General features: G+C 34.2%; 2 protein-coding genes across 3 annotated transcripts; one reads left to right on the plus strand and one right to left on the minus strand.

Annotated features, from left to right (window-relative positions):
• The first annotated feature begins 2,564 nt into the window (after positions 1-2,564).
• Positions 2,565-10,707, plus strand: LOC132283732 (uncharacterized). Of its 2 annotated transcripts, none has more exons than XM_059785742.1 (2): positions 2,565-2,773; positions 3,126-10,707. In XM_059785742.1, exon 2 carries the CDS (start codon positions 3,268-3,270, stop codon positions 4,360-4,362), a length of 1,095 nt encoding a protein of 364 aa, XP_059641725.1. In that variant the 5' UTR covers positions 2,565-2,773; positions 3,126-3,267; the 3' UTR covers positions 4,363-10,707. The 2 variants fall into 2 exon arrangements, with proteins under 2 accessions (XP_059641725.1, XP_059641726.1); XM_059785743.1 differs by having other exon boundaries at positions 3,158-10,707.
• LOC132283733 (peroxidase 51-like) lies at positions 10,674-12,377 on the minus strand. Its single transcript, XM_059785744.1, has 4 exons — positions 12,094-12,377; positions 11,760-11,960; positions 11,441-11,606; positions 10,674-11,214 (listed from the first exon to the last, which is right to left on the minus strand). The coding sequence occupies exons 1-4, from the start codon at positions 12,310-12,312 to the stop codon at positions 10,808-10,810; spliced, it is 993 nt and encodes a 330-aa protein (XP_059641727.1). The 5' UTR covers positions 12,313-12,377; the 3' UTR covers positions 10,674-10,807.
• Between the last annotated feature and the right edge of the window lie 11,242 nt (positions 12,378-23,619).

Here is a 23,619-nt window from a genome sequence, read left to right on the forward strand (position 1 = left end):
TATTGGCGCCCATTCCCTACTCTTTAGGGTCGCAGCTCTAAAGATTCTAATCAATAGGGACTACATCCAATGGGTTGCTACTGACACAAAACTGGGCTCCTCGTGGGCCCAATGCTGAGAACCAGATTTTCTCAAACCATGGAAATAAATTAAAAGTTCAAGTTATAAAATATTATTGTATTTTTTTTTTGCTAAATAAGTATTAGTCATGAAATATTTGAAGTACAAGAGAAAGTTGTATTTTATTAAGAACCACATTAATGTTATGCTAGGAAGTACCGGCGCTTTAGATTTAAAACTGAAACCAATTTATTTCAAAGTCTTAACTTGCTTTCAATTCTAAATCCAATGGGCCGATTCAGTGCTCCTGAACGTAATTCTATTAATGAAAAAAAAAAAGGTTCATTATTTATAAAATAAAAATATTTCTCACAAGTAAGACTTCTTTGTCTCATAAAATTTTTTTATAGCACTTATTTTCTTTTAAGTTTATAAGTAGGGACTAATAGTTTCTCCCTTTCCTTTTTCCTCTCTTTCATACCATGGGCTGGACTAATTTATTGGGTTTGTAAAAAAGGGTATCTATTGGGCTGGACTAATTGATTGGGTTTTAGTCTATGCAAGTTAAGTCCACGGAATAAAATGGCATGTCCAATATCTGCTCAGCCCATTAAAAATTAGGGCTCCTACACCCTAAACTAAGTTCACAATTAGGATTTAAGTTGCTTTAAGGTGAGCCTAGTAAACTACGACGAGTTTTTTTGGACCCTGCTTAATAAGCCCCATAATAACATATTTAACGTACCCTTTTAAGAAATTGGGCATTACCCGCCTCGTTGGTTGAACCCTCCACTCTCCCAGTAGATTTGTCTTTATTTGAGTTTTTCTTTTCTTAATTTATCAGAAGATTTGGAACAAAAAAAAAAAAATTCAAGAAATAGACTTAGCTAATTTCTTGTATATATTTAATAAAGAGCTTACGTAATAGTAATGAATAACAACAGTTGTTGCCATTGGTTTTTCCCTTTATCCAACAGTCTGTTTTCGAACCTTGTGCTCTATTCCAACCTCTCCCCTCTAACCATTAATCCTTAACTTTTTTGTTATAAATAATGCGTAAATCACAAGATTGGTGGTGGAGAGAGAAAAGCGTTTGAATGAGCTATTCGGTCAATCAAGACTGTATAAATTCAAATTCAATACAAACACAAGTTCAACCTAAACTTTTACCCTTGAACCTACGTCTTCGTATTGTTTTATTATGGCAATGGATAATGACCAATTTTATAGAATTTCTATCAAACAAATACAACATTGGCTTCATATTTTCATAAAATTGCTTGACCATTATTTGCAGTCTTGAGCTGTGTTACACCTCTGCATTTATAAACCAGGAGGTTTCACCATGTTTTTAATTGTGGAATTACATCTATATTTTACAAGGAAATTCACAAAATTAAGTTAATTATATACAGGTCGAAACTTTAACACAGAAAAGAAAAAGAAAAAAAGAAAAAAAAAAAGTAGAAGGTTGAAGACAGGTTGGATGGGTTAGTTTTTTTTGACAAAATTATATACGTAAAAAAGAAGAAGATAATATTATTACTTTCTGTTTATAGATAACATGAAACTCATATTCTTGACAGGAAACTTATATACAACCTAATAATTATAGGTACATATTTTCTTCGAGATGGGTCCATTTGTTGGTGAATCTATCTCCACCAAGGATAATATATATTAATGATTGGCTGAATTGTTTTAGCAAATACTACGTGCCACATAACATCAACTGGTCATGCCTTTTATAGAGCTCAAAACACGAGCCTCTGTCAGCATATTATTGGCTTCCATATGTTTTGGATAACTGCCCATTGTTTTAATAACATAATGCTAAGTTGTGTACTTATCATGATTCATATATAATAATATATCATAATGGTGTCTTGCTTTGATTAGATAAAAGTGAATGAATAAATAAATCGAGATTTTGGATAAATAAGTATTTATTCGTTCTAATTGGTATTAGAGTGACACTTAATATTAAATTTGGTATCCTGTCAAGCGCTCGGTTCGAAGGGCGTCTGGGTTTGCAGCCCAAATAGACAAGATAGCCTAAATCGTAATAAGAGCGTTGTAAATTTAGGTGGAGGAAAAATATAATAAGAATTATTTATTCTATATCGAATCCAAATGATAAAATAATTGAATATAAATAAATAGATATGTAACAGTATCTAACAATTTAAATTTCTTAATAAATAAACAAAAGTCAACCCGTTACACTTGTGGACATCACATTCTTTGGTATGCCTCTCACGATTTAAATTTGAAAGTATTATTATTAATCCGAACACAACATATTTTTAACCCGATCCGGTTCAGACGGTACTCCAAAATCTTGGAAAGCCCTTGAGAGAGGAACACAGAGGTTGGTGGGTCAAATCTAACGGGTTGCGCGACTCCAAAGTCCAAAGTATGATTGGACGCCCGAAAAGAGAAGTTAAAACAAACGAACGAACGAACGAAGCGATTACTCACTCACTCACCACAACTACACTAGACTACTTCACACCTGCAAAACCCCACGTGCCTTTGACTCTCTTACGACTTAACGAAGCTTCCAAAAGCAAAAAATGCCTACTAGCCCTAATCCCCTCTCTCTCTCATCACTCTGTTTCTCTCTCTAGAATCTCGATCACCCCGTGATCGAAGAGTTTCAGTAAACACACTGAAGCCCAATACAATTTGCTCACACGTTTCAATGAATCAGGTTAGTTTTATTTTATTTGTATATTTTTTTCCCTACTTCACATGCTCTCTCTGTTCCATTGCTCTATCTCTTACTTGTGCTATCGTTTTCTGATCGAATTCGACTGTAAGGGTTTCGTGGTTGAACTTGAATTTTTCACTTCAAATTCTTTAAACTTCGATTTCTGTTGCAGTTGTTGTTTTCTTTTACTATTTCTCCTGAGATCGAAGTTGAGAATTGACAATTTCGTGTGTTCGTGTATGATTGTTTTGCTTGATTTAATGTATGACCAGTGGGATTGAAGAATTTTATCTGTACAATGAATGAATGAGAACTTGTTTTGAGCTTAATTACTATCTTGATTATGTTGCAGAATTTAATTATGACGTTTACTTTTGTCACTAGTACTGAAATGCCAGTGGATCGAATGAAAATTAGGGTTTTGAAATCTGGATTCTGAATTGGGGTATGGCTTGTTTGGAATTTGTGGTGATTGGTGAAGAACTTTGATTTTGATGGTAGTGACTAAATCCAGAATCAAAATGCCGGTGGGTCGGCACTCCCCCCGAATAGACAGTTCAGAACTGAAACTTCAGATTGAAAGGAAGATCGGGCACGAGAAAACAGAGAAGTACTTTAATCTCTTGACCCAATTCTTGAGTCTTAAGCTTAGCAAATCGGAGTTCGATAAACTCTGCATTGGTACTATCGGAAGAGAGAATATTTGCCTTCACAATCGACTTCTCCGAGCGATTATAAAAAATGCCTGCATTGCTAAGACTCCCCCCCCAAAAGGGAGGAAAACAGAAGCTTCACTGAATGTCAAAGTACCCAATGGGTATCATAGAAGTAATCTTCAGTCACTCTGTAGAGATGTATTTCCTCAGTCTCCCCGGAAGGGAAGGACTCCCTGTCTTCGTGATCGCAAGTTTAGGGACCGTCCAAGTCCACTTGGGCCATATGGGAAGACCCCTAGTGTTGCACTTGAAGATTCTATTCCAAAAATTCAGGAACAGCAAAGTGCTACTGAGCTGCTTTCTTTAGGTAGCAGACCCCTGGCTGAGATTACTTCAGTGGAAGATGGGGAAGAAGTTGAGCAGGCTGCTGGGAGTCCGAGCATTATTAGTAGAAGCCCTGTTAGGGCTCCTCTTGGCATCTCCATAAACAGAAAAGAACCACAGAAAGTACTACGTAATGGATCAGGAAGTGCCTCTTACATCAACACATGCCAAAATAGTGGTGAGCTGCCTGATACCAGTTCTTTAAAGACCAGGTTGAAGCAGAAGCTAGAGATGGAGGGCTTGAATATTTCAATGGATTGTGCTAACCTGCTAAACAGTGCATTGGACGTTTACCTGAAAAGATTGATAAAACCATCTTTGGAATTAACTGGTTCAAGATCTGGGAACAAGGACCTGAATCAAGTGCGTAATCAGGTGATTTCTGGTTTGAACGGAATGAGGCCCATGAAATATGTACAAAAACCAAACAGACCAGTTTCTGCATCCATGTTAGATTTTCGAGTTGCGATGGAGTTGAACCCGCAGGCACTTGGAGAAGACTGGCCTATGCAACTTGAGAAGATTTGCTTGTGTTCATCAGAAGAATGAATTGGAACTGTCAGCACATGGTTTGTTGAGACAAGAAATTCAAGTTCAGCCCGAAGTGATGGTGTGTTATTGTGATTTTCAAATCCATTCTATCAGTGATTTTGACCCATCCCACAATTTTTATAAGTGATACTGAAGAAGCTATGTGGTTGAAGCTACAAAAAGTTTTGGATCAAGGTGATTAGATTGTATATAAATCTCAGAGCTGATTATTCCTGAAATGGGACACCCTTTCATGGTAAAGTATAAATATACGGACACTTGTAGGATTCTAGCCATTAAAAATAGCTCAGTTGGCAACCTTTAACTAATATATATAGTTTTTTCATCTTAAAACTTTCTCTTCGCTAATAAAGCTTATCCTTGGAGTTGTGACACCTATTATTGTTCGGTTGTTATTTGTTTTTTTTTTCTTTCTCCGGTAAACTTTAGTAAACTGTTCTTGTTAAGATGCTTTAATATAACCTTTATCCTGTTAGAATGAATATCCTATTTTTCTTAAAGAAAAATGTAGTTTTTGACGTAATTTCCAGTTAATCATTTATTTGGGTGCGTCCAAATAATTTATATTCCTCTCCCACTTTGTATTCCAGTTGGTTGGCATACACATACGCCATGGCATGGGTATACAACATGAAATTTTATTAACTTTTGTATTTGTAGTCTGACTGATGTCCGGAGATTTTAGTAAATATAGTTGTATTTCTTATTGAGTGAATTTTTTGTAACAATTTTAGTTGGGAAGGGGGGAAGCTGGGGTTGTAAAGCGTAGTAGCAGGCCTCTTTATTGCAGAAGAAGATTTCAGTACTGCAGATGGGAAATTAAATAGAACGATTGGATTTCTTTTGCTTCGCTTTGAGCACAACAATAAGTTCTTTGGGAGATATTTTTATCATCATTTTCTTCCTATTTTTATCTGTCAGCATATAAGTGCTCTAATCACCAAGGCATCAAATATAAATTCCTTCGCACAATTCTCTCTCTCGCGCGCGCGCGATTGTATCTACTTTGACTACAAAAACCTAGTGGAATGCCTTTCTTTTCCTTTCTTGTTTTGAGGGAATCCCGAGTATGAGCTGTATCATTCTACCATGGTCTCTAGAAATTTGCTTGATGCAGCAAAGCCTTGATACCAAATAACAATCATGAGATAGAACTCATTTTAATTTTTAAAGTGGTGTTTAAAGTCACTTGGCAATGAAATAATTTCATTCTTGTCACACATTTGAAGGTGGAAATCCATATTTACAGGAGCCATTACAAAACCAAATAAAAGAAGGAAAATAATATTTCAATGCTATTTGTATCTACCATCTTTATCTGATTTTGCATATTTATCCATTGACCACTGATTTATAGTTATTTGAAAGTTTTTCTCCTTTTGTTTATTTTTATCTTTTTGTGCAGAATGCCTAATTTTCATTGTCAAATCCTCACGGAGGATGTTTAAAACTGGCACCACTTAATTTTCTTATATTTGGTTTGATCTGATTTTCAAACACGAGTATAATGTTTGAAACAATCCTATATTTGGAATCTTCCCTATGCCACATTATTATATCTGTATCTCATCTCATTTTAAAGTGCTCTATCACTTTAATATTATGCATGTTGTAGCATGCTGCAATCTCACCTTCAATGCGAATGTGTCTTTCATATTATCAGTCAGTACTCCACTTCTAACTATACATTTGAGCTTGCTCTTCGTTTTTTAGCAGAGTAGATCAAACTTCTTAGTATCTAAATCAAGACAGTAAATTTTTGCCTTAAACTTATCAATATGCTCCCCCATCCTTCATACTTCTTTATTTCCCTCTTCGGTAGATGAGAAGCCTAAAAAAAATAACAGGCAGCGTGATCTGAGCATCACTACAGATTATAAATAATGAACTATGCGGATGAGGAGCTTTGGTATGCATCTCTTAACTGAGATGGTAGAGGAAGAAATACAACTATCTACACTGAAAGCATCATAAAGAGTCTGTTTGACTGCCTAAAATTCCCCACTCGAGCCATGGTTTAGTATATCCCTAAACCAGTTGAGGAGTTTCTTGCACCAGATCAGTGGAGAAGTTGTTTAATTCCATTAATGTGAACTTGGATCTTGATGACTTTGTAATGGTTTATACTCCCCTGAGCATTAGGGAATTCTTAGAATTTGTATTTTAAAAAAACACTTCCCCAATCTACTATGTCTACCAGAGGTGCATGTTTCTCCTCTCTTGGTGTTTGATGCTGTAGCCCTGCAAAAGAATTTCTACCTAAGGTAAGTTGCACGTAAACTTAGTAGTTCATTATGTTAAAAACACTTTTCTTTCTTTTGCACGGGTTATTTAATATGATTCTCTTGGTGTTTGATGCTGTAGCCCTGCAAAAGAATTTCTACCTGAGGTAAGTTGCACGTAAACTTAGTAGTTCATTATGTTAAAAACACTTTTCTTTCTTTTGCACGGGTTATTTAATATGATTCTCTTCTGGGCTCTTATAGCAATTCCAATCACAATGTCTCTATGTCCTTTCTTTTTTCTGGATTTCACTTATTGTTAAAATTACCAATCAGTATAGAACAACTGTGTTGAAGTTTTGTGGTCCTGGAATATAGTGTACATTTGCTTCCTTCCACCAAGCCGGGTCATAAAAAAAGCAGTTGTCATCCAAAATTGTCAGTTCTTAACGTAGTTGCTTCCAGAATCACCATTCTAGTGGCATTGCAAAGTACTCATCTAATCAAATTTGCTAGTCCTGTGCTATGCATTCTTTTTGCAGGTATTGATATTGAGCAGTTATGTCCAGCCTCTCCAATTTAACAGATCGATGCTTCCTACAATGGTAATACTCGTTTTGTCTAGTGTGAAAACACACCTTTGAATCTTGAAAGTAGCCATTTTGTGCAATTAGTGTCAAAGTTTACGACTCCGTCTGTCTGTCCTGCCCAGCACCCTGGGTAATGACCATATGCTTCTTCTTACCAGAAATAACTGTGGTGAGGGTTTAAATGCAAAAACTTTTTCTTTGTATGAGTACTTTCCAGATCCACATATCCAATAGCTGAAGATTGGGAAGTAAACTTGCCTTAATAAATGCTAGGAGGACTTCTTCAACTGTTATTATATCTACAGTTCAGTTTAATGCTTTCTCCATTAATACGTTTTATTCATTCTCAAAACTGATGCAACTGAAATTATGAAATTCTTCACCAAATAAAATTTAACACTGTAATTTCTACATGATGTTGGCTTACCTAGTGCTCTTGTGAATGATGGTGGTTTGGGAAATAATTAGCATTTTTATTCTGTATGTAAAACTGATGGTGAGCAAGAGATAAACTTACTTGGAGCCGCCATCTCTTACCCACTCCCTTAATTGAGATGTCATTGTCCAATTCTAGGTTTGGTAGTTAATTTCATAGCTCTTCTGCGAGTCCTACAAAGAGCATTTCTTTTTATTTTTTCCTTTCCTTTCCTGCAAGCTTACAGAGAGCATTTTAGTGAAGTCTTTCTACTTACTGTAAACTAATTTTTATCTAATTATTTTAGTGGGCTGTTGAAACTAATAATTTATGGTAGTCATAACATTATACATTATTGGAAGTTGACTGGCTGTTTGGTTTTGTTATGGAGTTTATTGTCAGTTGCTCAACCGTGCATCCATGTTAGACTTGGTCAGTCCTTTTAAAAAATTGAATGATCAAATATTGTCCATGCAGATAAATTTGCATGAATTGCTCGCCTCTCTTATGTTGTTCAGCTCTTTAAAATTTCAAATTCATGAATGCCTCATTAAGTGCAATAGTTGACTTTGGGATTCTTTTCATTTAGTTCCTATTGCACACACCCTTTAATCTCAAAGTGCAAGTCTCATCTTACTTAGATGGCATGCTTAATAGTATATAATTATGCCTGCACACAAAATTTGCATGAATTCCACATGCCTCTTATGCGGTAGGCTCGTGACTGCAAGCTTATTGCTTCTGGCACCCTTTGTTTATGTCATCCAGATGGTCTAAACATGAAAGCTTGTTGCTTCTCATATGTTCCTCTAGACTTGCTGTCCCAGTTTATTTTAAGAAGATGATTAGAAATTGTTCTCCTCTTCTTTGACAGTGGTGGATAATAGATGGTTCTTGTAATATGTCCAGTATAACTACGACCTAACTCCCTTCCATTTCAGTTTTCATGCTTGCCTTTCAGGAATGATATTTCCCAGAAAATGAGAGCGCGCCAACATAATCTTTTTACCGGTATGATTTCACGCTCTCAATATCAATTACAAATATAATGCTTGAAAAGTACTGTCCTTGATGTTGAACAGTAGAAGTCCTTCAGATATAAGCCAGAACCGTATGTGTCAAAATACATTATAAATTGATTTTTTTTTTTTTTTTCTTTCAGAACATTAAGGTTTATATCCTAGAAGTTCATATTTTTGTTATAATTTGTTACTTCTTTATGGATAATCAAGTATGAAACTTGTCAAAATAAAGGGTGCGTTCAAGCTAGCCATCAGCATCAGATTTTTCAGGGGGTTCTATCATCAGTCAGTAAAGGGTCATGTCAGGATCACTGGTGAAATGCTTACTTTTCTACACGAACTGTTGCGCCAATGTCTGTTCTGGGTAGAGAAGACAACACTAGCATAATTGCAAGGGGTAGGTTAGACTCTTCTCTAATGTTAAAACACATGCGCATTACCTTAGAATATTCGAGAGAAATGACTAGGTGTTGTAACAAAAAAAGACTTGACCATTGTCCAAAACAAGTAACACGAGAAATAAGTGGTTCTTGAATTATTTTCTAGAGAATTTTGTGTTATTTGTCTGATACATGGAATACAGGGGGATTGCATCTATTCAGTGGTACCACTATGTGTGTACCTAGGAGGTCCGACACCTACTGTGTACCTAGGAGGTCCGACACCTACCATCATTAACCGAAAAAAAAATAAATAAATAAAAAATAAAAAAAAACACTCATTTGGCTCTCACTTGCAAGTAAAGTATGTACAGGAGAACCAAGACCATTAGGAAATTATATGTGGATTTGATGAGACCATGATGGTCATGTCATACCTGGATTTGGAGACTGGAGGTGAAGCGGCTAGTGTTAGTGTTGTTTGTTAAAATTAAAAAATCTCAAGTCACAATGCATAAAATCATAATGGTCATTACCCTTGTCTTGGTGTCATCACTACATAAAATAAAGTGAACAAAATATTTGCTGTTCATAAATTGTGGAATATTTTGGCAAAGATCAAAAGAAATCACTTGGCATAGAAGGAAAGAGAGAGAGGCTGATTGAACGTTTGGGATGAAGTTGTTGGGCTTGACTCTAAAAAATTAAATTTAACAAGAGAAATGGCTTTTAGGATAAAAAAAAGAGAATATATGATGCAGGTAAGGATGATGATGGTGGGTATTAATACATATCTATATAGAAGTGAAATTATAGGTTGACTTAAATTTATTATCTTATATTTAAGATATATCTTAGTTTTTGCATTTATTTGAGAGAGAGAGAGAGATTATATATATATATATATATATATATATATATATAACAACTTAGTTTGAGTCCATGTATTCTCTCAAAAAAGAAATAAGAATATTGTGACAACCGTTCCTATTTAGAGGAACAGAATGGTGGCTAATAGCTCAAAGTAAAGTAGTTGCAATTCTCTTTCTCACGTCCTAATCACACGTTTTCTCGCCTAAAATTTGACTAATCCTCTCTCTCTCATAATTGTAGAATTATAGTTAAAAAGTAAGATTGAGCTTAATCAAACCCGCACCCTTAGAGGGCGAATCTCGTTTCGATTATACATTTATTAAAAATATTAACTTGTGTTTGTTGACTCTCGGCCCTCACGCAACAGAGTTGATGTTTACAAATTATAATAAAGCAATGAAACAACATCACAGGCCATGAGAGGAAACAATGTGTGCACACAAGACCAACCAACATTTGTTAGATGTTTATATATATATATTTGAAGAAAGATTGGGTCGGTAGGCCCTTTGTTTTCTCTCATAAAGGTCTTATCTAACTAATGACAACCCCCAAGAACCACCATGGGCCACAAGACCCACAACCATCTCAAAGAAAAGAAAACTTGTTTATTTTCGGTCATTACGTGTAATCTTATACCATTCTCAATTGGATACTCGAGAATCTACTAACTACTGTGCCAATAAAATAAAATAAAATAAAATAAGAAATATTACTTCCAATTCAGTGGATGTATTATTATGTCATTCAATACACAATTCCAAGCAAAAGCCCACCCAGTTATTCGGTTTTCTTAAAATAAAATGAAAAAAAAAAAAAAAAAAAAAAAAAAAAAGGAAATTCTCCAAACAAGAAATTACATTTTCTCAATTTATTTTCTCTTCCCAATTCATCTGCATTAGTATTCAGCACAAACCTTTACAATTTCCATTTTTCTCCGTCAGTTAAATGCACCACAGTTTTGACGAATATTTCCATTCGAACCGGACTTGACTCCGACCCGACCAAGTTTAGTGATGGCCGTGACGAAAGCTTTCTGGAAAGCCGGGGAGTTGGTAGCCCAAGTGTTTACAGTGGGCTTGGACCGTGGGTCCGTGAAGAGGACTTGGTCAGAAGTAAACAAGCCCTTGCCTTGCTGTAAATTTTGGAAGTATATGTTGTCAAAGGTTCTTGGCGTGTTTGGGTCCATGTTGATGGCTATCGAGGGGTCCACATTCTTCGGGCACATTGACTGTAATTGGGCCACGTATGTTTTATCCAGTGTGGGGTCCACTGGGCTCTGACGACTGAAATTGTAGATCCGGTTCGAAAACTTGCTACAGTGAGAGAACCCTAATGTATGAGCAGCTGCACAAGATAATTACATTTCGTTAATACCAACCTTTTAATTCATTTGTAACAAAGCTCCGAAAATATTTATCAAACGAACATCACATTTTCTAATCGTCTCGAATGTTATGTTCTGTAAGCATGAAATTAATATTTTAAAACATAACATAAACGTTTATCAATCAACACACATAATATCATGTCATAGTTTCATTTTTGTTAGAATGTAGTGACGTGGCATTACCTGAGAGGGCAATCATGTCTATTTGGGTTAGTCCATTAGTAGCAAACAAGGAATTGAGCTGATTCAAATTGAAGGTTGGCTGAGGCAGCTTTCCGTTTACACTTGAAGCAGTAGAGCTCAGCCCATCCAATCTTCCCAATTCCACAGCATATGAAGGTCCACCAGACTGCATCATCAACAACAATTTAGTGCTCACATATACCTAATGAATCACTTATATATGTGGTTTATATGATAAGTATTAACGTGACAAGTACATATATTTTCTAAATTAATAGAGAATTAAGTATATAAATTAGTAAGAAAAACAAGTGCAAACCAGTGCAATAACATCCCGGGTGGCCATGGCGAGAATGTCAGCACAGGAGACCTTATTCCTGCAACTAGGGATTGCATCAACTGCCGCCTTAGCTTTGATGACAGTGTCGAATCCATCTCCGGCCAGCGAGAGGTTGTCGGGGTGGTCTTTCTCAGCTGTGTTGCTTCCACTAGATGCAATTATAACTGAAGCATCACAACCCTGTTACATGCATGTCCACAACAAAACATTAATAAACACTTAGATCATGAGCTTGATCTTATATAAATAAATTTCAATAATTAATCCAAGCTGTGACATATATATAATGGACTCGACCATCATTAATGAATACCTGGACAAAGCAATCATGGAAGAAGAGACGGATAGTAGCAGGAACTGTGACAAACGTTTGTTTAAATTTTGTGTTAACAGCGTTTCTAACGATGTTTTCTACATTTGGGCAAGTGCTGGCGTAGAAATTTTGTTTAAGTTGTGCTGATGACAAGTTGAAGGAGAGAGAGAGACAGAGAGAAAAAGAGCACAAGGCTATTAGAAGAGTGAATCGACCCATATGTTTAGAACAAAGACTTAGCACAATATGGAAGAAAATTTGGCACAGATTTAGATATATGGGTCGTTATGTGTGTGTAATGTGTTTTATATATACATATATATATAGTTGAGCTAGTGGAATATTATATATATAATTGAAAGATGTCATGTATAAGCCAGTTGGCTTGGAATATTTTTTACTAGCAATGAAGTTTAATCTGATAATTTAGAAAGAGACATATGCCATTTGGCCGCCTTTTCTTTTCCCATTTTCTCCATAACTGCTCCCCTCTCCATCATTAATTATCTCAATTTGAGCTGAAACTACAAGTCTAAATCCAAAATCCTGGTCCAACCAAGAGAATTGCATGCTTATATATATATACATAGAGATAGAAGAAGGGGGCAGCTGACTTTTGGCTAAATGGGCACTGCTACAACGTAGCATGCACGTTAGGACAGCTTAATTCCTGTGGGCTTCACAAACCACCCCCCCATATGGCTTTTCCCAATAAAATATATATATATATATATATATATATATATATATATATATTCCTGAAAAAAAAAATTTTATTTTTATTTTTTGTGTTGGAACCAAACAAAATAATCATGTCCCAGAAGTAAAATACTACGAAGAAAAATAATCACACACAATTAAACTATATAGTCACGAATCGCATCGAATAATTTTATTATAAAAATAATAATTCCACTTAAAAAAGATATGTCACAATCAAATATTGTTGTTACGTTTTCACAATGTAATCTGAGTCTGGTTTAAGTCCCCACAACCTCAGCACAAGTCTAAAATGTGATTGATATACCATGACAATAAAATGTGATTGATGATATGCAGGACCAATCTATGCTACGAGTATATATATATATATATATGATCATTTATGTTTGTTCATATGTAATTCCAACAGAAGCATCATCACATCATGAGTCAAATCATATTTTTGATACATATGGGATCAATTGGTGCAAGAATCTCTACTAGTATGGTCCACAACTTAGACTATATAAGCCCAGACATAGATGAGCAGAGCCTCACGAGTTTGACTTGCATTTAGCAATAATGGAGGTCCATTTCATGTGATCGATTCTCCAAAGCTCGCCAATTGGTGTGTATATATACACGATATATATGGTTTATGTATATAACAATAATTAAGAGACAGAGAGAAGATTGTAGTAGATAAAATCAAAGTAATGAAGACAGTATTTATTTGGTTTGTTATGTAGGATGTATTAGTTGAAAAATATAGTATAATGAAAATTATTATGTAACAATAGTCGTGTATTGAGTATTAAAAAAAAGAAAGTAATAGCGATTATTTTAGACATTTAGAAAGACATATGATTCGAACACCATGTGTACAACATGTTAAGTAAACTGTATTATCCTAGTTGTGTTTTATTTATTTATTTATTTTTAAAACAAAAAATGAGTCAGATTGAGTGAATCCATCTAGCTTGTTAGGTGTCACGTTGTTGTTGTCTCTTATGAGACGTGTTGTAAGTTGGACGAAATCTCATTTTCTTAGCCACTGACACCAAAAAGAAGAGTGAGTGAGATGGATAAATTGAATCTAGTAATTACAAAAAGTGGATTTAGTGGAGGAGTGGAAAAATGAAATCTCACTTAATTTCTTCTAGATAGGTGTCGGCCTTTTGGGCCAGACCCATATGTGTTGGTAAAATTATGCTGGCCTAATAGGCATGCTTGCCTTCTGCCTTCATCTCAAAATTTCTCCTGTATAATTTACCCTCCAAATTTTGTTTCAACGTCTTAAAAATTATATATATATATATGGTCTGTTTTTAATTAGAAATTTTAGAAAACTCATCATTAATTTGAAAAGATTTTCAAATTCTAATGAGAATCTGAGAAAGTTGAAATTTTGAATATTTCAATATATATGTGTGTGTGTGTTTTTACACTTATTGTGACAATCTCCGTGGACAGGTGTAATGTGGGCGATCACTGGTAGGTTACAGGATGTCATAATCCCACATCGCTTAAAAAAGGTAAAGTGATGTGTGTATGTTTTACGCTCTTCTATATCAAAAAAGAAAGCACTATTTATTTTAGATTTAAACATATATTAGTATGATCTTAACTTTTGAATCTGTTTGCAAGAAAGAAGATAGTAAAAAAGAAAAAAGAAAAAAAATCATCCATTTATCTTAACATGCTTAAAATACATCTAAATAACTATATAAATAAATAAAATTCAATTATGACATCCCACATCAATGCATACGTGCATGTACATTGCTAGCTTGAAATAGTAGAAGGTTTCAAGGAATCAAATAATAAAATAATATTTTTGAAGCATTATAAAAGATAATTTTCTAAAAATAAATAATAATATTATTATTATTATTTAATAGAAGCGTTTATGAACAATGATTAAACAACATTATTATTATGTATAGTTTGAACCTCTTAATTCTTGTTCTTCTTTCCTTTCAGCTCGTAGTACTCAAAATGCACAGAATGCGAACTTGCGAAGGAGCTATACGTGTAGAAAAGAGAGCAGCATTTATAGGCAGAGATTAGAATAAACATTAAACATTACTTAGATTCATAATTCCACCATTCTTCATCATTGATGTTATTATCTACTCCAATTAAATTAAATTAACCCTGACGTAATCCTGCTCATGGTGAGAATTAAAGTACAAAAATATATATAGAGAGAGCGAGAGTGAGAGATGTGGTCCTGACCCATGATTTTGTCAAAAGACAAGAGAGAAAGGTCTAATTTGTTAAGAAAATGCAAGTCATCATCGAATGAACCACCAAGAAAAAAACGAAATTGAATTTGTCTTATCTCTTGGCTATTTCCTCTACAGTAAAAATCAAATAAAATAAGTAAAAAAAAAAAAAAACTAAGAAGAAGTTATTTCTGTTAAATAAATTATTATTATTTTGATAGGACTAATTAAATAAAAAATCAAAACAAATATTCATTTTTTGTTTAATAAATTATCTCGTTTTACATAAAATAAAATAAAATAAATCTTTATTTGAATTAATTATCTATTTTGATAGGGGAAAAAAAATGGTATACTATCATTATTTGTACAGAATTCAAAAAAAATATATGTATATATTTATTTTTATTGAATAAACTATCTCTTTTGATTTTAGTTACTTGTTAGTACGACTGTGGGTGTGAGTCAACAGATTTACAATGATTAAGATTGAGTGAGTTGAAGTAAAAAATCAGAACTTAGTTTAAGATTATCATGACAAAGTGAATATTATAATAAGTTTGAGTAAAAGTTCGTGTTTTATTATTATTTTTATTTAGTATGATAGATTGTTTTGCTCATAACTAGAGTTTCGTAGATTGTATTTGTTTAATAAATATTAACTGCACTTAAAAATTTTAAATAAAATAAGTTAAAAAAAAAAAAAAAACTAAAAGGGTGTAATTGTTACAATAATAAGGGATTTTAGAAACTTTTCAAGCTCATAAGGGTATTATAGTCATTAAAATTATAGCGTATATGACATCGTCACTTTAATGATAAGATCCGAGCTGAACAGTGACGAATTCTACCGGAACAGTGATGGATGGAGTGATCTGTAACAAATTTATATAATTAAAGAGATTTTCTTAAATTTTAATAATTTACTGAGCTAGTTGCAAGCTTGAGGAAGATTTTTTTTGCACTTTTCTGTAATGAAAATTATGTAACAATAGTCGTGTGTTAGGTATTAAAAAAATAAAGTAGAGATAGTAATAGCGATTATTTTAGACATTTAGAAAGACAAATGATTGGAACACCCTGTGTACACATGTTAAGTGAACTGTATTATCTTAGTTCTGTTTTATTTATTTTTTAAACAAAAAATTGAAATAAGCAACGAATCAATTGAGTGAATCCATCTAGTTGTTAGGTGTCATGTTGTTGTTGTCTCGTATGAGACGTTTGGTAGACAAAAATTAAATCATGAATTTCTGGTTTTTCTAGTTTCAATAAATGTCCGGGACCAGATCTCATCTTCTTAGTCTTCCACTGACACCAAAAAGAAGAGTGGGATGGAGAAATTGGATCTAATAACGACGTTTGGTTCGTGGATTTAGTGGAGGATCAGAAGAATGAAGTGAAGTCTCACTTCCTTTCTCCTAGATGGGTGTCGGCCTTTTGGGCCACTCCCATTTGCGTTGGTAAAATTATGCTGACCTAATAGGCCTGCTTGCCTTCTGGCTTGATCTCAATATTTCTCCTGTATAATATACCCTCCAAATTTTGTTTCAACTTCTTAAAAATTATATGAACGCTTATTGTGATGAGTTCTGTGAGTGGTTGTGATGTGGGCGAGCACAGGCATATTATAAGGTATCATAATTTCACATCACCTAGGAAAGGTGAATTGTTAAATGTAGGTTCTATACCCTTCTATGACACAATATATATTAAAGCCGTGACCGTGAACTTATCAGAATTCTGAAATTAAACGTACTTACCAGAACTCTAAAATTAAGCATGCTTAACCTAGAGTACAATATTGTGTCTGAATAGAGTGAGAACTGTTACACTTATTTTGAGACATTTCAAAAAAGAAAGCACAATATTTATTTTAGATTTAAACATATATTAGTATGATCTTAACTTTTGAATTTGTTTGCAAGAAAGAAGATAGTAAAAGAGAAAAAATAAATATATAATAATAATAATAATATTAATAATAATAATAAATCATCCATTTATCTTAGCATGCTTAAAATACATCTAAATAACTATATAAATAATTAAAATTCAATTGTGACGTCCCACATCATCGCATACTTGCATGTACATTGCTAGCTTGAAATAGTTGAAGGTTTGTCCAAGAATACATTTACTTAGAAAATAATTTTTAAGGAATCAGATAATAAAATAATATTTTTGAAGAATTATAAAAGATAGTTTTTTAAAAGTAGTCTTTTTATAATTGTTTGGCTCTTTTTTTTTTAGGGGCGTGTCAGAGTCTTTCGACCCAAGGTGTTGGATAGCCAAACTATCCTTGGTGCTGACCGAATATGAAATCGGGCCTTAGTGAATCAGGCGACTGCTGGAAGTTAAGGATGACCCCTTCCTTCAAGTTCTTTAACGCCCCAATAAAGAGAACTTTCGACAACAAGGACTGGCACTTGAAGAAGGGAACAAAAAAAAATTGTTCAATCGTTCTTCAATTCTAGATTTTGGAATAAACGGAGGAGACAAAACAAATTATCCAAGCATCCGTCTAATCCAAGAACAACTAATTATAAAAACAAAATGGAGGAAACACGAGATCCAAGCGTCCACTTTATTTAATAAGAAGTAGTCTTATACAAAAGTATAAGAATAAGAGTTTTATTCTAACACTACTCCTATGGAAAAAAAAAAAAAAAGTACAAATAAATAAAGGCTGAATGAAATTGCAGAGAAATAAAATTACGTAAGTAAGAAAGTTGTCGAATGATCCTGGGATCCCTCACAAGGTCTCATTCTTCTTCTATTTATAGTTGAGGCTCATCAGTTTATTTTGGCAGTTTCTTTTTAAATTCAAAAATTATATTTGAATTATAAAAATTTCTTTTTGCCTTTATCCACATGTCTTAAAGCTTGCCTTTATCTACATGTCTTAAAGTTTTATCCAAACACCTGTGTTTTGAAACACAAAGTGACGTGACTTTAGACTCCAAAATAAGAGTCCTATAAATTACCACATTATATTTCAATTGCACCAACAATCTTCCAACACTATACCATGTGGCAAAATTCTGATTTTGGGGCAAACAATCAGCATATCCCATGTGGTTGATTCTAAATTTTAATTTATGGTGCAAACAATGCCTCCCTAGCTCTTTGAAATGAGGGTAGGCCGAAATTTTAAAGAGCTGAACTGATTGATAATAATTTAAATCAATCATAGTGATCAATTACTCCTTATTCGACCCATTAGATTGTTAATCATCCCTTCATCTTTTGACAGTCTTCAATTGCTTTTCCGATCAGCACCTTATTGCCGTCATCCCCTTTTTTATTTCGCTTATCAGCAATCTTTTAGCTATATCCTAATTACGGCACATTCACCATACAATCGTTTTGAGCACTTAATCAATTGAGGTGCTGATCAAACCTTATCACCAAAGTGACAAGTAAGTGGTCTAGGTGCAAGATTGAATTATGTAGAGGCTGATTATGTTTACCCCCCGAGTAATTTCCAATATCAGCACTAAATTGTTGACATTTGCAACCAAAACGTACATATTTGACTGTCAATCAACAACTCATAATTTAAATCGGTCACAATAACCGATTCTTCTTTGATACCCCAAGTGGTTGGGCAACCTAATGGATCCTCCAGGATCAAACGAAATTCTTTTGGCCTCTTGGGGCTTCTTAGGGCCGAACGAGTTGCCCCCCAAGGCAAAGTAAGCCTTGGTTCAAAATTATATTATTTTTCAGCCTCTTTTGGTGTCACGCCCCAAATTTATAAGACGTGATAAATTATGATGTAAAAAGAAATTGGGACAGCAATCCTTGTTGGACCAAAATTATGCGCAGTGCCAAATAAAAAATTCGTATAAAATTCGATTTTAATCGAAACAAGGCAAACGAAAATGATTTGAAAACTAGACTAAAAGGGTAATGTGACACTACAATTTCTAGCAACTTAAGCTTTGCCGATAAAATCATTTTTTGGAAAGAAAATGGCTGTCTAATAATGCTGAAAATAAAATGTTTCGGAAAACTTCATTCGTTTGAAAAATATCCGAAGCTAAGAAAATTTCAAATAAATTCGTTTTTATAAAGTAGAATTAGGGAAGTATAAAATTGAAAATTTTGATAAAGACCCGGTCTCAAGAAGTTGGTCAAATAATTCATTTATAATCTGATTTCCAGCAAATGTAAAATTCGGACAGCTGGTACTCTCGAATTTTTAGAAAAATATCTGTTCATTCAAAAATTACAAAATTTTATGGAGAAATACTAGATGCATAAAGGAAGTTGTGGTAAAAATTGAAAGTATTTGGAACAATACGGCTCCTTAGAGAATTTTTTTTTGAATTTCAGTAAAATTGAAAGAAAAATGAATTTCCTGCAACAAAACAATTTCCGATTCCCTATCATCAATTCTATCATTCAAACCCACAAAGAACATCAGCAAGAAGTCTCTAGATATCCATTTACATATAAGCAGATATAATTACACACCAAGGTCTTTATACAGATGGGCAGAAACTTAGTCAATTCACAAAAACTACATTGGCATACACATAAAAGAGGGTACAACTAATACCCTGACATACATTAACACCATAGCATGCTTTACACCCAAAGCCAACTATATACAACAGCAAAATCAAATATATACAATAGAAGAGCATGCTAACATTTTCGAACCAGCACAAAAAGTGACAATTCTACAACCTGCTACAGGAGTCATACTACAACTACTATAATAAAAGCCAAAATAAAACTGATCATGCTATCAGCTTAATTTCATCCAGCAACATAGGCTTCTATCCAAAAATATATCACAGTGCAAAAGCAAGTCATGGACCACTATTAGCATCCCCACGTCCACCATCTCGATTGACAGTACCTGAAAATTGTTAGGAGTGAGACAATGCCCAGTAGGAAAATTCTACTGAAGCCTCAATGAGGTTTTGTGCATATGTTGGACTTTTGAAAAAATATATTTTGATTATAGACTATGCTGTATATATCAAAATCTTATATTTTCATACAAAAGAACAGACAAAACTCATAGTGAACAAACAAAATATTCAGGAATTATGTTCAAAAAAATTCATTTTATTTTCTTTGGTACCATTCATCGAACACCTTCAACTCATCCCGGAGTGTCCCACACTGTCACTCCCACACCGATCAGTGTGTTAACAACTCCCAAATACCCAAACAAAGGTCTACCGCTGCGGGTTTTAGGACTTTCACCCTAGGGTAGCTCGTACCCTCTTTTCCCTTCCGAGACTTCACGCATCCAGTCTTAATTCATGCAAGGAAATCTGTTCTCATGATGTTTGATGTACCAACTTAAAGGTTCAAACTTGAAGGAAGTCTACTCAATGTATTTCTTATGCACATACTAGTAAACATCTCACTTTTACACAATATGCATAAAGGAATTTTACAAACCTTAACTGGAAGTACCTTTCTTTACAAATAATTAAAAAAAGAAAACTCAGTTTTTAACATGATATAGACAAATGCTTATTTTAATCTTTCAAAGAGGAAAAATTAGAATCTATGCATATTAGTAAACATGACATTCAAAAGTTCTAAGTATCACAACTAGAGAACAATATTTCATGAGCTTACAGCCATAGTAATTTCAAAATAATATATAGGACTATCAAAGAAATTATAGAGAATGAAAATCTCCCAAGTTAGCAAAATTAGAGAATCCCTACCAATTACATAGATGAATAAACAGCGATGGATAAATCCCTAGCCTTTCTTGGCCTCCCTTTTTCTTCTTCTCTTTCTTGCTCGATTTTCCCCTTTCTGTTAGTTTCTTTTGATAATTTTACATGCAGAGAAAATAGGTGGAGAGGCCTAAGCTTGGTGTCTTGGTGTCAATCTTAGAACACGAACGTGTCATTAGAATGCTAGGAATAATGACAGGTGTTTCCCACTAAAATATAAATGTTGTGTAATTGTAAGTTTCCCCCACCATCTAATTTAAATACAGAGGAACAACAATATTACCCCACAATTTCCTATAATAGTAAACCCGCACAACTTAACTAACTAATTGCGTCATTGGCCCACCCTTTTACCTAAACAAGGAAAATAACACAACACCACTATGAAGAAGAAAAAAAATAAAAATAAATAAATAAATAAATAATCAGCATAATAGAAATAAAACAACTTAACTTACCTAGAATAGAAAAATAAAATTTGATGCATTTTAATATTAAGGATAAAGAAAAAATAAATAAATTCATGTGGCAGCAAGAGAAAAAATAATAATAATTGCAAAGAAAATTAATTTACTTAAGAATATAAAGAACCTAATAAAAGCTCAAGATGTCACATTTGGTGTCCTTTTGATTATTGAATTCAACACCTAAACACCATTAACACTTTCTGGAGGCTTTTTCGACGCTTGACATATGTAAGGCTTAATATTTATCAGTTTTGAAGCGTCAACTTCAATACCAATTTCAACCTTTGTCAAATAATTCTCATAAGTAGGATCTTTGACATAATTATTATTCGACGCCTCTGTCACATGAATTTCATACTTTGGGTCCCTGTAATAGGTACGGCTAGAGACATTCTTTCTATCTTGTTCTTCTTTCATGACATTTTCATATCTTGTAGCACTAGATGCTAATTGGAGCAAGTCCCGAAATTGCATTCCTTCAAATTTCCTTCGTAATTTAAAGTCTAAACCATTTAAGGCTAGACTTACATATTCAGTTTCTGGAAGGGCTACTTGACATTTGTGTTTCGCCCTTTTAAACCTACCAATGAAGGCTTCAGCCGTCTCTCCAGGCATATAGATAAGTCAGACATCGATACCTTTGGCTCGGTCTTATAAAATTGGGTATGGAATATTTCTTCCAATTATTGCCAAGTATAGACCGAATTTGCCAGTAAACTTATATACCAAGAAAATACGGTCCCTTTAAGGTAATTAGCAAATAGCCTTAATTTTAAAAATTCTTTTGCTCCAGCCTCACCACATTGAATGGTAAACCGACCAATATGTTTTATGGTCGAAGTGGAGTCTTCTCCCGCAAAGGTAATGAAATCGGGAATTTTATAGCCTCTTGAAAATGCATATCGGTCTACATAACCCGGATATGGCTTCCTATATGTAAGGCGACCAACTCTTCTTGGGGATGGTCCATAAGTTTCTTGAATTAAATTAGCCAATTGATGTCTATCAACCATAAGGGGTTGATGGTTTGGTTGTTGTGCTTGAGGCTGATACATATAAGGTACCTGAGGCTGATGCACATACGGCACCTGAGGCTGAAACATGTTCGACACCTGAGGCTGAGGTACATACGGCGCCTGAGGCTGAGGCGCTGGAAAATTAAAACCAATATTAAAATTATCTCGCCCCTCTTAGGGCTGATATACATGCGGTTGGTGTTAATAAATCTGATTAAGTAGTGGCCAATTCACATTCTGATTAGTCCATCCGATTAGTTGGTACTCCGCTGGTGTCTGATGTTGCGGCTGATTAGCCTGCAATTGATTAGCATAAGGTTGATACTGTCCATGCAACGGTTGCAGGAGGGGTTGAAACCCTTGCCGCTATTGTTGGTAGTAATTATGTTGAACCCCAACAGGCACTGGAACTTCTTGTTGTGCATGCAGCAAAGTATTTGTAGTATAAGACCGTGCCATAAGGTGTTGATCAAACCTTATTGATGGGACGATCAAGGAATTATTCAAATTAGCCAATGTATTATGGATTGGCTCTATTGCTCCATGAAAGGTACGGCTGGAAATTTCTATCCGTTACACTAAATTGTTAATATTCTCAGCCAACATCTGATTACTTGGCTGTTGATTTACTTCGATTTCATCCTTTTATTCCTAATGTTGAGGCTGTTTCTCAGGCAAATTTTGCGGCTGAGATCGAGTAAATGGCATAGATATAGGTTGAATTTAGACACTTCCGGGGTCTCACTGGGCGTGTCAAATTGTTTAGCTCTTTTTTTTTTAGGGGCATGCTAGAGTCTTTCGACCTAAGGTGTTGGATAACCAAACTATCCTTGGTACTGACCGAATATGAAATCGGCCCTTAGTGAATCAGGCGATTACTGGAAGGCAAGGATGACCCCTTCCTTCAGGTTCTTCAATGCCTCAATAAAGAGGACTTTTGACAGCAAGGGCTGGAACTTGAAGAAGGGAACAACAAAAATTGTTTAAGCGTTCTTCAATTCCAAATTTTGGAATAAACGGAGGAGACAAAACAAATTATCCAAACGTCCATCTAAACCAAGAACAACTTATAAAAACAAAATTGAGGAAACACGAGATCCAAGCATCGACTTTATTTAATAAGAAGTAGTCTTATACAAAAGTACAAAAATAAGAGTTTTATTCTAACACTACTCCTATGGAAAAAGAGAAATACAAATAAATAAAGGCTGAATGAAATTGCAGAGAAATAAAATTACGCAAGTAAAAAAGTTGTTGAATGATCTTTGGATTCCTTACAAGGCTTCCTTCTTCTGCTATTTATAGTTGAGGCTCATCAGTTTATTTTGGCAGTTTCTTTTTAAATTCAAAAATTATATTTGAATTATAAAAACTTCTTTTTGCCTTTATCCACATG

This window comes from Cornus florida, unplaced genomic scaffold (assembly GCF_030987335.1).
Source record: "Cornus florida cultivar Cherokee Brave unplaced genomic scaffold, ASM3098733v1 CherokeeBrave_3.0.0_Hap2_Chr11, whole genome shotgun sequence".
Taxonomy (NCBI): Eukaryota; Viridiplantae; Streptophyta; class Magnoliopsida; order Cornales; family Cornaceae; genus Cornus; species Cornus florida.

Coding starts and splice junctions, on each gene's coding strand:
- LOC132283732 (XM_059785742.1), top strand. CDS start 3,268: ATGGTAGTGACTAAATCCAGAATCAAAATGCCGGTGGGTCGGCACTCC.
- LOC132283733 (XM_059785744.1), bottom strand. CDS start 12,312: ATGGGTCGATTCACTCTTCTAATAGCCTTGTGCTCTTTTTCTCTCTGT. Junction 11,961..12,093: donor TCCATGATTGCTTTGTCCAG/GTATTCATTAAT, acceptor TGCATGTAACAG/GGTTGTGATGCTTCAGTTAT. Junction 11,215..11,440: donor AGACATGATTGCCCTCTCAG/GTAATGCCACGT, acceptor TATCTTGTGCAG/CTGCTCATACATTAGGGTTC.